The sequence below is a fragment of the Pezoporus occidentalis genome, unplaced genomic scaffold, assembly GCF_034315485.1.
Source record: "Pezoporus occidentalis ecotype Australia unplaced genomic scaffold, CSIRO_AGI_Poc_V1 ctg19, whole genome shotgun sequence".
Taxonomy (NCBI): domain Eukaryota; kingdom Metazoa; phylum Chordata; class Aves; order Psittaciformes; family Psittacidae; genus Pezoporus; species Pezoporus occidentalis.
Window position 1 is genome coordinate 7,159,645 of NW_026913748.1, and position 14,502 is coordinate 7,174,146.

General features: G+C 50.0%; 1 protein-coding gene across 1 annotated transcript in view; it reads right to left on the minus strand.

Annotated features, from left to right (window-relative positions):
* Positions 1-350: 350 nt before the first annotated feature.
* Positions 351-14,502, minus strand: part of CACNA2D4 (calcium voltage-gated channel auxiliary subunit alpha2delta 4) — a 128,513-nt gene continuing 114,361 nt past the window's right edge. The window contains exons 33-39 of the mRNA XM_062616599.1: positions 12,695-12,747; positions 11,716-11,771; positions 10,673-10,693; positions 5,910-6,027; positions 3,043-3,155; positions 2,362-2,444; positions 351-1,676 (exon numbers count right to left, since the gene is read on the minus strand). Of these exons, the coding sequence (XP_062472583.1) occupies positions 1,590-1,676; positions 2,362-2,444; positions 3,043-3,155; positions 5,910-6,027; positions 10,673-10,693; positions 11,716-11,771; positions 12,695-12,747 (531 nt within the window). The 3' untranslated portion in view covers positions 351-1,589. The remainder of the gene's footprint in view (positions 1,677-2,361; positions 2,445-3,042; positions 3,156-5,909; positions 6,028-10,672; positions 10,694-11,715; positions 11,772-12,694; positions 12,748-14,502) is intronic.

The window sequence follows — 14,502 nt, forward strand, 5'->3', positions numbered from 1 at the left end:
TTACACACCTCTCAGGAGGCCCAGAGGGGCGCAGGTGGTTTCCAATGTGGCAGACCTGGCAGAGGAGGCCAAGGCAAGGCTCTGCTTTGCTGGCCTGATAGCCTGCTCCCTTTGAGCAAACACAGTGTGTACTCATTGGTGCTGGAGTGACTACAGATGGGGATGATGCAGAGCTCAGGGTGAGACCCTGTTTCCACCTGTAGCCATTGGCTGTGGCATCCCTACCACTGATGGTGGTGGTCCTCGATCATGTACATCCACATCACCCTGCCAGCACCAGGACTCCTACCCTGCCCCAGAGGTGACAGAGCTGTGGTCTGTGGGGTGCAGTTGACTAGTTCACAGTGTGCGCTCCATGGTCAGAGGTCCCAAAGTTCCAGTAAAAACAGTGGCACAGCAACCAGGAGCATTTCTTGGTATCCCCATGAGTTGCTGGCACATCCCTCCTAGCCAGGCCACCATTTCTGCAGTGTTTGCGTCCCTCCACCTGTACTATGTCCCCATGAGTTTGGTGAAGGGATATGGTGTAGGGCTGTGATTAGCACCAAACATGACACGCTGAAGCCTAAGTATCTATTTAGAATATGCCATATATTTGTTTTTAGTAAGATGGTATGGAGCAGTTCATACAAAAAGAGAAAAAATGGGTGCTCCCCATGTGTCTGTAAAGCTCTGTGACAGCACCAGCTGGGCAGGGGCTGCTTCTATGAGCAGGGCAGTGCTGCTGCAAGGGGAAAAGTGCCCATTTCTTAGCTGCTTCTGCAGTGAACTAACAGGCAGTGGGAAACATACCTCCACTTTTGGTGGGTCATCCATAACCCCTTCCCAGAGGTTAAGTCCACATCTGGGCAAGACTGTGGATGCTGTGCCAACAGTGTCAGGAGGGATGTCCTCAGCAGAGCTGGCGTAGCTGAAGCTAACTAGCCAAGCTGTGCTACTTTCCTTCACCTAGTTACATGCTAAGTACTGCAGTTCAGGTTAGGTGCTATGTCCTCCCCTGTGGTCCTGGCTGAAGGCCACACCAAGCCCAGGAGATGCTGCCTCCCTCCTAGGACCACCAAAGGCCTTGTTCTGGGAGGGCTATGCCTGGGCTGCTCCAGACCAGGATGCTCCAAATCCTGGTGGTGCCCACTGTGGGACAGGCAGACAGTGTCCCCTGCCCCTCTTGCTCCTCTATGGCCAGATCTGCTCCACAGAGCCCTCTATACCCCAAAGTGGTTCTGTGGGAGGCAGGGTGATGGTGGCATGCCAGCCATGCTGACAACCCTGGCCATCCTGGCTGTGAGCTGGTGTCTGGGAGGAGCAGCTCAGGAGGTGGAGTGCTGGGAGCTGAGCCTGCTGGTCCTCACTCAGGACTGTTACCATGGGCTTTTGAGGATGCAGCAGCTTCCACCGCTGGCAGCATGCTGGACCATGTGGTGAAGAACACAGCATGTGCTGCACCGCACTGTTAACACTTCAAGTCCCCAGTTTGTTGCAATGGGTATCACAGAACAGCCTGAGCCCCCATGTCCTCCCTTCCTGCCATTCCGGCCAGTGGCAGCCCCCTTTCCCCGGATCTCTGCTGTGTAAGGTGTGTGCTGGCAGCGTCACCGCAGGAGCAGCACCAGGGGCAGGAAGAGCAGCGTTGGTGAGACGGAGATCTCAGCAGTGCCACCGCAGTCTTGGGCGTTTTCCTGGGAGACGGGAGAGAAGGTGTCAGTGTGCTTACAGCCAGGGTGGCTGCTGGCAGAGGGAAGGGAGCCTGCAGCTTGTCTTTGGAAGGGGAAGCAGTGCCTATATCTGAAAGGAAGGATCACCACGGGCAAAGGAAAGGACTGGTTTGATTCCTGTGGGCTAGGATGACATTTGCTTCCTTGGCTTTCACCATGCTCTGCCCCACACCCTGAAACCAATCCCTCAGCCTCAGAGGCTGCAGCAGTATGTGCTCCCACATGTACGTCCCCCCTGCAGCTCCTTCCAGAGTCCCCTGCCTGCAAGCAGCTCGTTGTGCCTGCTCCTGGCTCCTGGCACTGTGCGAAGGTGCCTGGACCAAACTGCTGCCAGCCAGCAGGGAGGAGAGCTGCCTGCCTGCACCAAGCCCAGGCTGCAAGGGCTGGTTCCAGGAATCAGCGCTCTTCCAACAGGTGAAACCCCCAAAGAAACCCAGTAACCCTGTGGTGTCTGAGCTCGAGGTCTTCCCAGGTACCATTAGCCTGACTCAGGGGCTTGGAACCCCTTGAGGAGTCACAGGGCCGTGTCTGTGTCCAGTCAACAGGTGGGCACATGATACACACAGCGCAGGGGTGCAAGAGCGGACCACCATGCCCATGGTGAAGCCCAGCCAGGGCGTGCTCTCCCTCGCACGCTGCCCTGCAGTACCTCAGGATGGAATGCGTGGCACGTGTCCGGCCGCCGCCGCAGCTTCTGGGACCGCATCCGTTCACACTTCACTGAAGCGTTATGTGCGAGGCTGTTAAGGGCACGCAGCGGCAGGCAGGGGAAGGGCGATGAGCACCGCACAGAGCCATGGGGCCCTGATGTAAGTCATCTGGGTGTAACTGTACAGTGGCCTGGGAGACAGAGCGGGGAGGACACGGGAAGGGCAGGTTGCCTCGCATGGGCTGAAGACATCGCCAAGCTCGAGAAGGTGGCAAGGAAGGACCCGCAGCTGAAAGTGGTAACAAGCTGCACAGTGTCACTGCCCTTATGAAGAGCAAGGGATGAGGACCGGACAGGGATGAGTTATGGGAGCAGTGCTGGGGAGCTAGCCCAGCTGCACCCATCCCACTGTTGATCCTTTCCTCTGGCTTTTCCAACCATCATCCTCACACAGTGTATCCGACAGCCTGGCCAGTGGAGGCTGGCTTCCCTTTGAGGGTATGGAAGGCAGAACCGATACCTCCTCTCCACTACACTGCAACCCTACCTGCTCCATATCTCTCCCCAGCTGCCCCACACCCATGGTGACTCCCCTGGGAGCACATTTTCCACCCTACCAAACATGGAGATGAAGGGACCTGTGGAGCTCAATGCCCCTGCTGCACACACATGGAAGGATATATTTGACCTCTTTCACATCCAGCAGGACGGGTGGGAAGATGCTGCAGTCACAAACAGCATCTGTGACAAGGAGCAGCAGGTTACTGCTGATGATCTGCTGCGCCACAAACATCCTGCAAGGAAAGAGCAGGTTGGAGAAGGTACATCCCTCCCACTGCAGTGCCAGAGCGGCATCACCTGGCCCACAGCAAAGAAACACAAAGAAAACAGGAAACGGGATGTCAGTAGAAAGTGGGAAAGACACAGCAAGCAGCTGTACACATGGGGGTGGTAGTGTTAGTACACCTTTTTTTTTTGCCTCAGGAAGCTCCAAATTGTCTCAGATTTGTAGCTCTGTGCTAGGTACAAAAGCCAAAATTAAACCCAAACCCCAATCAAAAATACCAGGCAAAACCCAACACAAACCCTCCCCAAATGGGTCAGCATTTAGCATTTAAATGATTCCTCATTAGCATTTAACTGCAGATAACACCAGAGAAGGCCTGGTTTCATCTGGAGATGTGCCAGTGTCCATTCAATGTATGTTTATGCATATACTTTTACAATGCAAAGATCTATGTACTAAGTGTTCCTGCAAGGAACAGAGTTTTGCTAAATTTCCTGTTACTGGGGTGAGAAATGGAGGATCCCAGTAGCATCACATTATGTCTGTGTGATGGGACTGGTGCTTGTTCTTGCCTACTGTCACGAAAAGCATACATCTTCACTTTGCAGCCACAATTTCTCCTGCCTGTCAGACAAGCAGGCTATGGAACAGGGCTGGTGACAAGCACAGGCATGTGCCGGTGGGGATGTCTCTAGATCCCAGTGTTTTCCCGAGGATGTGCACGTGAGGGCTTGTGGCAGTGCTGCTGCCCTGCTCCTGCAGGCATTGGAGGGCTCGTGTGGGCTGAGCAGGATGAGGTCAGGCACGTGTTCCAGCCGTGTGCTGACAGGGTTCTGTGCACGAGTGTGTGTGCACAGCTCAGCTGTGTCCCTGTGCTCACGTGGCTGCGTGTGACTGCGAGCTTGCACACGGGCACATGCACCTCTGCGTCACCCTGGGTGAGCACATGGAGTGGCAGAGGGGGTGCGTGTCCAAGCGTGCGCACGCGGGTGTCACCGCAAGGTGCTGTACGTGTCTGGGCAGCTCACCCACCACCTGGTGCCCTGCAGGCATTGCCTGCCCTCTGCCAGCACAAAGCCAGGCTCAGCTGCCCATGCTGTCATCCTCCACTGCGGGCCAGCAGGCTGTGCTGCCACTGGGCACGGGGAAGGCCAAGTGCATCAGGCTTGGTGTGCTTGTGCTGGTGGCACGGGTGATGCTGCAGACAGAATGGGGCTCTGTGTGCTCACCGCCTCTCAGCCAAGGGGGAGGGCTTCTGGATGAGAAATACAGGTTTGTGAGCCTGTGCCTGCTGCACCAACAAACCCGGCTGTGCTGCAGATGGCCCTGCCTGCCTGGTCAGTCACCACTTAGCCTTGCTGCCCTCTAGCCTCCAGGGATTTCCTTATTCACATTTAGAGGTGTTGAATGTGACATGCTTCAACTATTTCATTAGTATTCCTGGCTGAAGACAGCCTTCACCCACACACACATTCAGTAACCAGGCTAGAAGTGCCCCATGCACCAAGCTGATGTTTACCCAAGGTGGAGCACCCAGCTTCCCTGGGAACCACCTGGGATTGCCAAATATGAACAGGAAAACCTTCATGACCAAGCAGGCCACTGGCTAATGCTCCTCAGAACCTGTGTCAGGGTTTGTGTTGCTCCCAAACACCTGCACAAAAGATGTACCCAGCATCCAGATGCTGCAACTTTGCCTATAACTACAGAGGAGCCAAGCAGGACTCTGCTGCTGCTGCTGGCACAGTTGAGGTGCTGCCTCTAGCAAGTAGAGATCAGCCCCAGCCTGTGTTGGTGTTGCAGATCAGTGCAGCAGCAGCATAACACACAACCAGGTCAGTTTGGAGCACCTGGCTCCTCTGGATCTGCCCACAGCTTTTTGCACCTACTCAGTACCTTGTGGTCACCAAATCTGCCATCTCTTCTACAACAATGTTTGGCAAGGCCTGGTTTTCCATGGCTGTTTTCCTAACCTTTAAGTCTTTCCTGCAGTTAATCCAAGGCTGAAGTCAGACTAGGTGAGACTGTTGGCTTTTTTGTTAAGAGGGATTCCAGTCAGCTCTGTTTGGACATCTCATGTTAGGAAAAGCTGGACCAGTGGAAATTCATCCTTCTGCATGTGATTGCTGACAGCATCCGCTCAAAACCAGCCTCTTTTCACAATGACTTTTCTGTTAGTTTGGACTGTTCATTCTCTTAAAATGAAACCAGAAAATAAAAAGGTCTACCTGTGATTCAATTTCTTTTAGTTTAACACTTCCTTTAGCCCAATATTTTTTTCTCCTTTTTTTTTTTTTTTTTGGTAGAAAAACAGGAAAGGGAGAGAATAAAGTAAAAGGAAAGCTGAAAGCACTGCAAAAAAGGAAAAATTTCTAAGGAGAAAACTGTTGCCAGAAATGTGAAAAAACAGACAAAGTTCCTTTCTGAAATCTGTGGAATGGAAAGACACATATATATGTATATATATATATACATACTTAAATGCTTTTCCCCTCATTCTACAGCCACCTCTGCTTATTAACTGATGTTTTTAACTTTTTCCTCTTTAACTGTGAACCAGTAACTTGATCACTTCACCCCCTCATTGTCCAGCGTGGCTGTTTAGCTCTGCTCTGTGGCCAGAGCTGTGGATGCAGTGGTGGCCATGCCATGGGCACAGCAAGCAGGTGACTCTCCTCATGTTGCTGTTGTCACCCATGGGCTCTGCAACAAGGATCATGATCTGGGGAACCTCAAATGAAAGGGAAGCCACAGCTCTTACTTTTGGCAGTCTCCACACTCTATCAGCCCATTGGTCTCCTTGATGGCCGGCTCGTACACAAAAACGGGGTACTCAGTGTCACAGGGCTGCAAGATGTCGTGCTTCTTGTGCTTGTGAGCTGCGATAGTAAGGATACAAGGTGAGAAAGCAAGGGCAGAGGACTGTCCAGGAGCTGTCTGCACTGTGACGGAAGCATGTAAGACTGGTGATATAGGTTGGAATAGTCCTGAGTTTCCCCTCCCTGACAAGTGTCCAAGAGCAGGTGCCTTCCAGAGAAGGGGAAGGAGATGCTGCGGAACGCAGTCAGGCAGTGAGCCCTGCTCCCACTAGGTGGTGTGGGAAAACCGGCCTATGTAAGAAATGAGCCCAATATTCCCACTTACCTCCCCCAAGGAAGTCTGAGCCCTGCCCTGCTGAAGGCACAGCCATGGGACTGCAGAGGCCACAGCACCCCGGGAAGCCCTGTGACCAGTTAGGCAGGGGCATTTAGGCACTGGTACCCCTGTGTTCAAGGCAGGGGATGTCTACCAAACCAGCGGTGAGACCCTCTTGCCTAACCCAGCCCTGGTTCATACACTTCTTTAAACATTCAAAGCTGCAACTGGGCGGTCCTCAGTGCCAGTGCTGAGAGAAGTGCCCTTGCAGGGACCCTGTAAGTCCGTGGTGGAGCTCTCCATCAACCACTGATCGCTCCTGAGCCCTCTGACATGATAGAGCGAGCCCACAGCTGGAATCTGAGGGTTGAATATGTGTCACATTAAAAAGAAAACACTGCCAGCAAACAGATCTGGCCTGAGCCCACAGGGAAAGAGGCAATGGCTCTCAAGGACCAGCAGAGACCCAGCTAATGCACAGTGCTGGCTCCTGGAGGGAGCCATCCACCGCAGAGGCAGGGAGCAGCTGCTCCATCACTCATCAGTCACACACACTTTGTGGGACTCCCAAACTAATTTGGGGATGAGGGGGAGCTGAACTGCCTTCCCAAGCCTCCCTTGAGAAGCAAGAGCATTCTTTCTAGGAGCTCAGCAAAGTCTGCCTTGCCTCCAACTACTGCTCTGGGCCTTCCTGGCAATTATTTTCTGCAGTTTGAGCTAGCAAAGCCAGCTCCTGCCTCTCTAACACACAGGGGGATGCCACTGACGGAAATGTGAGGCTTTGTTGCTAGAGCAGAGGTGGTTGCTGCTCAGGCAACAAGTATGAGAAGTGGTTTCTACATTAGCTTTGGGTCTGAGCACAAAAGACTCGCCCCATAGAGCTTCTGCAGGCAGCCCTGCCAGAGGACAGGCAGGACAGAGTCCTGATGTGGAGGGGTGACCAGCTTACCCCTTGCAGGAGCGGTGCTAAAGATTTATGGAAAATGCAGCAGCATGGGTTTTAATCAGCAAATGTGAGGTGAGAAGGCAGCGAGAGGAGAACTGTGATTCTGATGGGTAATTTGCATCACTGTAAAACCCTCACTGAGAGCTATGGTCTCCTCTGTCCCTGCACTGCCAGAGCACACAGAAAGAGTCAGGCACTCCCTTGCAGAGCCTGCTGTCTAAACAATGGGATTACATGAGACAGAGAAAAGCTGGATGATTTTCTCTGATTTTTTCTCCCCACCATTGTGATCCAGCAACACAAGACATCCATTAAGAGGCAGGAGCTGCAGCCCAATCTCCCCTTTAATGACTTCCTAGGTGAATATGATGGAGACTGAAACACCTCCCTGCGGTACAGAGCCCCCAGTAGTTGTGCCTTGTGCTTTCTGAACTCCCCCAAAATGTTACCTTCAGGGCAGCCTCCTACTTAAGTCCTCCCAGACTGCAGGCCCCACCTTTTGGTATCACGGTTAGGTTCATTTTGCACAGATCCAAAAGCACACAGGGCTTGATTTCAGCATCATGCCTTGTTCTGTATTCAACCTGGATTCACGCTAAATTAATCAACTGAGCTCGTTGTTTCAGGGTCTGGCAGCCAGGAGCTGCCTGGCTGTGCTCTGCCACTACTCACTGTCCCTCTCTGCAAACCCACACTGCAGAAGCATGGAAAAGCCTCTCCCATTTTTGCTAATGGAGAAAACCTCTGTCTAGTACCTGTCATAGGGATGGACAGTCCTGAGGATATTCGGGATGAGCAGCAGAAGGCCTGTTACTGAGATGAATTTCAAAGGCTTAGACATTTCTGATGAAACATGCAGAATATCCATTTAGGCTGGAAGGAGAGAAGCCACAAATGCTTTCCATGTCAGACCAGCTCCAGGCTGGTCCCTGATGGACGAAAGAAGTGTGAGGAACTGAGTGGGAGCCCTTTCCTTCAGCCTTAATTCACTGTGCTAGTGGCTGGGAAAACAAACTCTGAAACAGGCGGCCAAGCTACTGCAGTCTGGGCCAGGGACAGACCTTCTTAGGGACATGCTTGTGGTAAGACCACACACTGGTCCCCCAGCCACAAACCATCAATGTCCCATTGTGTTACCCCTGGATTTGCAGCACTCCTTGCTGGCCTGAACCGCACAAATGGGCAAGAGCTCTGGACACAGCTCTAGAGAGGCCACACTTGAGCAGTAATCCTGGACTGAACCCTGCCATGGTGGCTCTCGCAGGAGCAGCCTGTGTGTCTAGAGGTAAGCAGTGGGGAGTGGGTTAGTCCCTTCAGGGGCACTTTTGCCACTGGCAGTATGGCCTAAGTCATGCACAGAAGTTGCATTTCTGTTTGTGTCTTTCATGACCATCTGCAATTTGTCTTGCTCTGTGTTAACTCCATCATGTGCACCAAGTTACATTTTTAAACTCTGCTAAATTGGCACAAGTCCCCTGCATAGACTGTCTTCAATCAGTTTCTTGGCACAGGCTAAATGAAAAGAAGCCCCTTTAAAATCTTCTAACTTCTGCGCAGAGACAAGACCTATGACAGAGATTATGCTTAAGCCTCCTGCCACTTAATTTGCTTGGAAGCAATGCAGCTGCAGCAGTATTGAGAAGTTCAGAGAAGCCCAGTAGCACGTACATCATCAGCAAAACGCCTGGGCTGAGCCTCTGCATGCACATGCTGGACATCAAAACGTTATCAGTGCTCCAAGAGCCTGGTGGTCAGGGATTAGTAAACAGCCAGAGGAGCTGATAGCAAATTGCAAACTTTATAGCAAAGAGTGAGTTAATTCCAGGCTGTCGTTGCTATCATCTGCACTGCCAGAAAGGCTTTGTAAGACGTTTGGCAACCAATCCTTCTGAGTAGCAAAGGCAGCTGCCACGCTGTGTTATGAACTATACAGCCCGGACCGTGAACTCTTTCCCACCAACATAAATCACAAACCCAAGCCAGTGGATTTACTCTGGGACACCAGAGAAAGTCTGCTACTTAGTTACAAATACAAAACAGAGAATTTAATCGATTAACTTGCAAAATATCCTTTGTGTATATTCCTGTGCAGTCAAAAAAGAAACTTTAGTGAGCTACACAATTATAGAAATAGTCCTTTCTAGGCTGCATTCCTTGGTCGGAAGTGGTTTTGGCTTAATTAAAAGCTTTCAAACCTGTGCTGATGTCCATAAAAGCAGAAGCCCTTACAGACACAAAGAGGAATGAGATGCTGAGAGCAGTGAAAAATCCATGGCAGCAAACATGTCTTCTTACCACCTCTGAAAAGCCGATTTGCATGATGAGTGCAGTCTGAATACATCATGCCCGTACTCCAACAGCAAGGCCTGCCTTCCCAGAAAGCAAGAGAACTTGGGAAGCAGAAACAGGCTCAGCGCTGCAGAGCTAGAGGTGCACAGTCAGGCAAGGGTGAGCATTAGGTCCCTGGCCATTAATTCCTCTGCCTATATCCCTGAATCAATGTGTGCTCAATTTCTCTCTCACAAAATGTCTCCTTCTCTTCATATTTTTTGCATACACCAGCCTTGGCATGCAGTCAAGGAAACGTTAACATCTCTGGCAAAAATCTACAGCCCCTTCTTAACAACATGTGCAATCCATTTCTTCCAGCCCCAGTAGTATTCTTCCACCCCGCTATTCCCTCCCCCACCCCCAGACACTCTTTTGCTTCCTCTTCTTCTTACAGTGAGACACATTCCAACTGTCTCTATTTCTCTATCTCTGTCTCACACATACGTCTTGCTGGGCAGAGAGCAAATCGGCAAATACAAGCTAGATATGGAAGCTGGAAGATACAAACACAGCCACAGTCTGGACTGTGTCTTGGAGGGATTTCTAACTTGCCTGTAGGAGTGGATTTATGAGCTAGAGCATATACTTATCGAGCTGAACTGCCTGAAAGTAGTTGTGCATTATCCTGGGGCTGGGCTGGGGTTCATCAGAAGGAGCTAAGCCATGGGGTGTGGAAAAGAAGACTTAAGTTGCCTCTTAATAACTGAAGTCTATGAGACCCATATAGTTTTTCCTGAAATAGGGCATGGATCGGTCTTTGGTTTGGTGCAGTAAGTGAAAAGAATGGGGCAGCTGGGAAACAAAGTGAAGGACATGCCATGGTACATGGGCCATGTGCCCATCTACACCATAGTGATGGTGTTGTCTGTACCCGCAGTCCCTGAGGAGGCTGGTGTGCCCCTTCTTTTACTGACTTCTCAGTGACAGACCTTCAATTGCCAGCTAAACAAGGAACAGAATCACTTGCTTCTTTTCAGTGCAGGGCAATAGAGCCAGGCACTGCCTTGTCTGTCACCTCTTTCTGCAAGCTCCCCATTGTCTAAAAGAAGCCTTTCCTAGCTGGGGTTTCTAGCTAAATCCTCCTCTTTTTGCTGTTAAGTAGTTTTACTTACAGTGATGGAAGACAGCTTTGGCTGGACAATTCGCGTGACATACATACAATGACGATGGAGCAACATGACAGTTTCATATGATGGCAGAGCAGTGAAGAGATGAATTTGCACACAGCAGCCATGGAGGTGATGCAGGAAAGAGATGAAGAAGGCACAAAAGGAACTGGTGATGAGCAGGACAGCAGTGAGAACCCCCTCCCTTTTCCCTCCCATCTCTTCAAGCAAAGACTAAACCAAACTATGCAGCCACTGAGCATCCACAGCAGCTCCCTGCAGGAACAGCAGGTTGGTCTGTCCTCCAGAAAGAGCAGTCGCTCTTGCACTGTCACAAGTACTGCACTTGCATCTGACTCTTCCTCACCAACTTCTGCACAGGGCCATTCCTGATGCATGTTAAGCAGCAGCCTACATAGAGGATAGCTGCAACTTCTACCACCATCTCTGGTGATCATCTTTGGAGGAGGTGAGTGGCACATACACAGTACCCAGACACCGGGCTGGTTATCTGACTGGAAGGGAATTCTGCTTTCTAAAAAATACTTTTTCCCCGTTATGCCACGAGAGTTCGGTGCAGAAGACAGCCTCACAGTTAGCAGGGAAGTTACCACTGTCCATTAAAACACCTTTAGTGCTGAACAGTGAGGGTGTAATAACGGCACCTGCATGGCATGCAGAGCACTCCTCTCCTTTACCCTTTGGGTCACCTCCTGCCTTTGCAGCTGATGGTCTCTCTTATCCTATGCAAGTAGGATGGGGGTCCTCAGAAAGAAGAGCCTCCCCCTGCCCCAGTTACCTTGAGGAAAGCCACACACACCTCACCCTCACTGCTCTGGTGCTGTGGCAGCCTGAAATGGGCTTGGAAATAGGGGGAAATGGGGTGGTGGTGGGACCTGAAAGCTGGATTCCAGTGCCTGTGGAGGGAGAAGTGGCAGGGCAGATGGCTGGCTCCTCGCACGGGGCCAGGCTTCCCCATACAGCTTCTTCCGCCACCAGTGGCTGTAGCACTCATGTTCTATGGGGCTGCTGGACTCTTGTGTACTCACCATCTGCCAAGTTGTCTGAGTGCCAGAAGCTACTCATGCTAAACTCCAAAAGGAAGCTGTCAAAAGAGCAAAAACAGAGGATGCTTTTTCAGCAGCCTGGAAGGGTGCAGGTGTCAGGGAGATGGCCCCATTGCCCGATGAGTATCAGTTCTTAAATGTTTACTACAAATCTGTTGGCAGTGGAAGTCTGAGTTGGGTTTGTTTTTTTTTTAATTTATTCTTTTTTTTTTCCCTCTCCACATGATACTGTGTGGCTCTGTATCATGGGATGTGTACTGGAGAATACCTAAATGGGTTTTATCCTGGGAGGGGATTCAGCCACAGTGAGATCCATCTGAGGCACGGATGGCCATCAGGGAGCCCGTACTCTGGCTACTGGGAGGTAGCTGCACATCACATTAAATTATTCTGTACCGATATGCTCAAGCCCTCGGAGCTGGATTTTTTCCACACTTTTCCTTTTGCACACCCAGCAAGCTGAGAAGTGGTATTTTCATCCTAAATTGAGCTTGAACTCCAATTTTCCCCAGCAGTTTGGTGAGTTCGAATCCAGAGCTTCATTCAAGGTCTCCCCCCTCTCCTCCCTTGCCTGTCACTCAGACCTGAGCTCCCTGGCTTCCTTCCTTCAGACTTCGACCCTGCGAAATGAAGGTGTGCATTCACTCGTCACAGGCAAAGGAGACAGGCAAGAGGACTCAGCATCAAGGATCTGCATGAGGCCCCAGGAGACCTGAGTCCTATTTCTGACTCTGCCACTTTGTACTGAGTGACTTCAGGTAAATCCCAGACCTGCTACAGGCCTCTGCCTCTCAAAATGGGAATAGTAATAGCTTTCTGTCTCCCAGGAGCAAGGCGCTGAGCTGAATGTCAGGAGAAGGCTGAGAGCAATGCCCTACGCAGGCACCTCTGCTTGCAGCTTTCTCAGCTCTTGCCCCCATTGGACTGAGCCTCCCAAACACCCCAGTCTTTTGGTACTCACATGAGGAAATCACTTATCAACCATTTCACTGCAGCTAGAAAGGCATAAATTGGCTGGAGAACAAAAGAAGAAATGAGAAATACCGTAAGGACCTGGTCAGAGAGCTTAGAATTGTTATGCAGGACCCCATGTTTCAGACCAGTTCCCTCCACTGATCAGAGCTCTTGAAGACAGGCTGGAAATTCAAGGTCTGGGCACCGCTGGAAAATGTCCAAAATACATCAAAAGCCAGCAGAGCTGCCTTGCTACTAATAATATCCTCTCACCCCCTCCCTGTCAGGGTCAGGGAGTTTATCACAAATGTATGAAGGACTTTGAAGATGTAATTGCTTGATGATTTCTCTCCAGTATGGATGACCTTGAAAGCTCAGAGCAGGAGAGAAACACAGCTAAATGGGACACCACCAGTTTAGGGTGCTTTTGTGTTCTGTTAGCAAGTGGTGTTTCTGGGACAAGTGACAGCATTGCCCAGGATTTAGTATTATCTGCCACTGGTTGATTATGCTTAACTGTGCTTTCATCCAGCTTTTCCTCAAGATGGCATGACTTCTATCATCTTCTGGCTTTTCAGCTACAAATTGGAAATCCAGCATTGTCCCAGGGACAATTCATCTGCAGAGGATACTGCTGCTTCTTTTCTTCATGGTAACCATGTCTAATTTTCATCTCTCCCTCTCATAATCATACCCCTATCCTCAAATCCAAAACAGATGCAGCAGTCATAGGACATAAGATAATGTTCCATTACTGTTAGCTGACTTATCTTCAGCCAGAGAAAGTCAACAAAGAGTAAAATGTACAGATGGTTGGGAATTTGGCTGAGTTTTTATGAATGTACATGAAAAATGGACTTTTCTTGATTTCTTCCTTTTCAAGGGATTTCCTAAGAAGGGACAATGAGAGATGGAGGCAGAATGCTCTCCTTTTTATTCTCTTCCCAGTTCACCTCGTTTTTGGCAGCTCATACTTTGTGACATTTCTTTCAGTAATCAAAATTGGAGGATAATAGCAGTGACCAAGCAAATATTTTCACTACCCTCACGGTATTTTCATCTATCCAGCTGATGTACAGCCATTGCAAACCAGACACGTTGTTAAAATGTAACATATTGTTAAAAAGTAAAATTTTGCTGAAAATTCTTTTACTAGAAATAAATTACAATGTCATGCTGTAAGAAGTATTTCCAGAACACCACATTTTAAAGTATCAAAACCCCAGTCATGACAGTAATAAATACAGCTTGTTTAGGATTGCTTCAACTAGTTTGAAGTAGCCTGAGTGTTCATTACTCGGTTCTGCCTGTTTGAGGACAGGTTAGCAAGATAGAGTGGGATTAGATTATTAGTTTATATCGTCTGAAAGAGAAGTTGCATTTGGGTACTGGCAAAACTATTCACTCTGATAGTTTATCCCCTGGGCTATCAGCATTTCTCAGCTGCTTTAACCTGTCTCTGTTGCCCTAAGCCCACTCTGAAAAGCTTCCCTGAAAGGCTGACAGCTTTCTCTCAGATGCTCAGAGTGCAACTCCTCTTTCTGTGCTGCTGAGTAAAATCATGTCCTGTAAAATCATTTCTGTTCATTTCAGCAGCAAGCTGGTTCCTTGGCTTTTAGGAGATGTCTGGCATAGTCTAGTTCCTGTCCTGTCCCTGGTGCTTCTGATTTTCAGTGAGATCCTATATGCCAAGAGAGCCAAATTGGAAACCACTGTCAGTGGCCATCACTGCCTTAGAAATATTCCTTATGATGAGTCTGGACATTCCCACCACTTGATAGCAAAAATCTGCTAAACTCTTTTGGGGAACGTGCT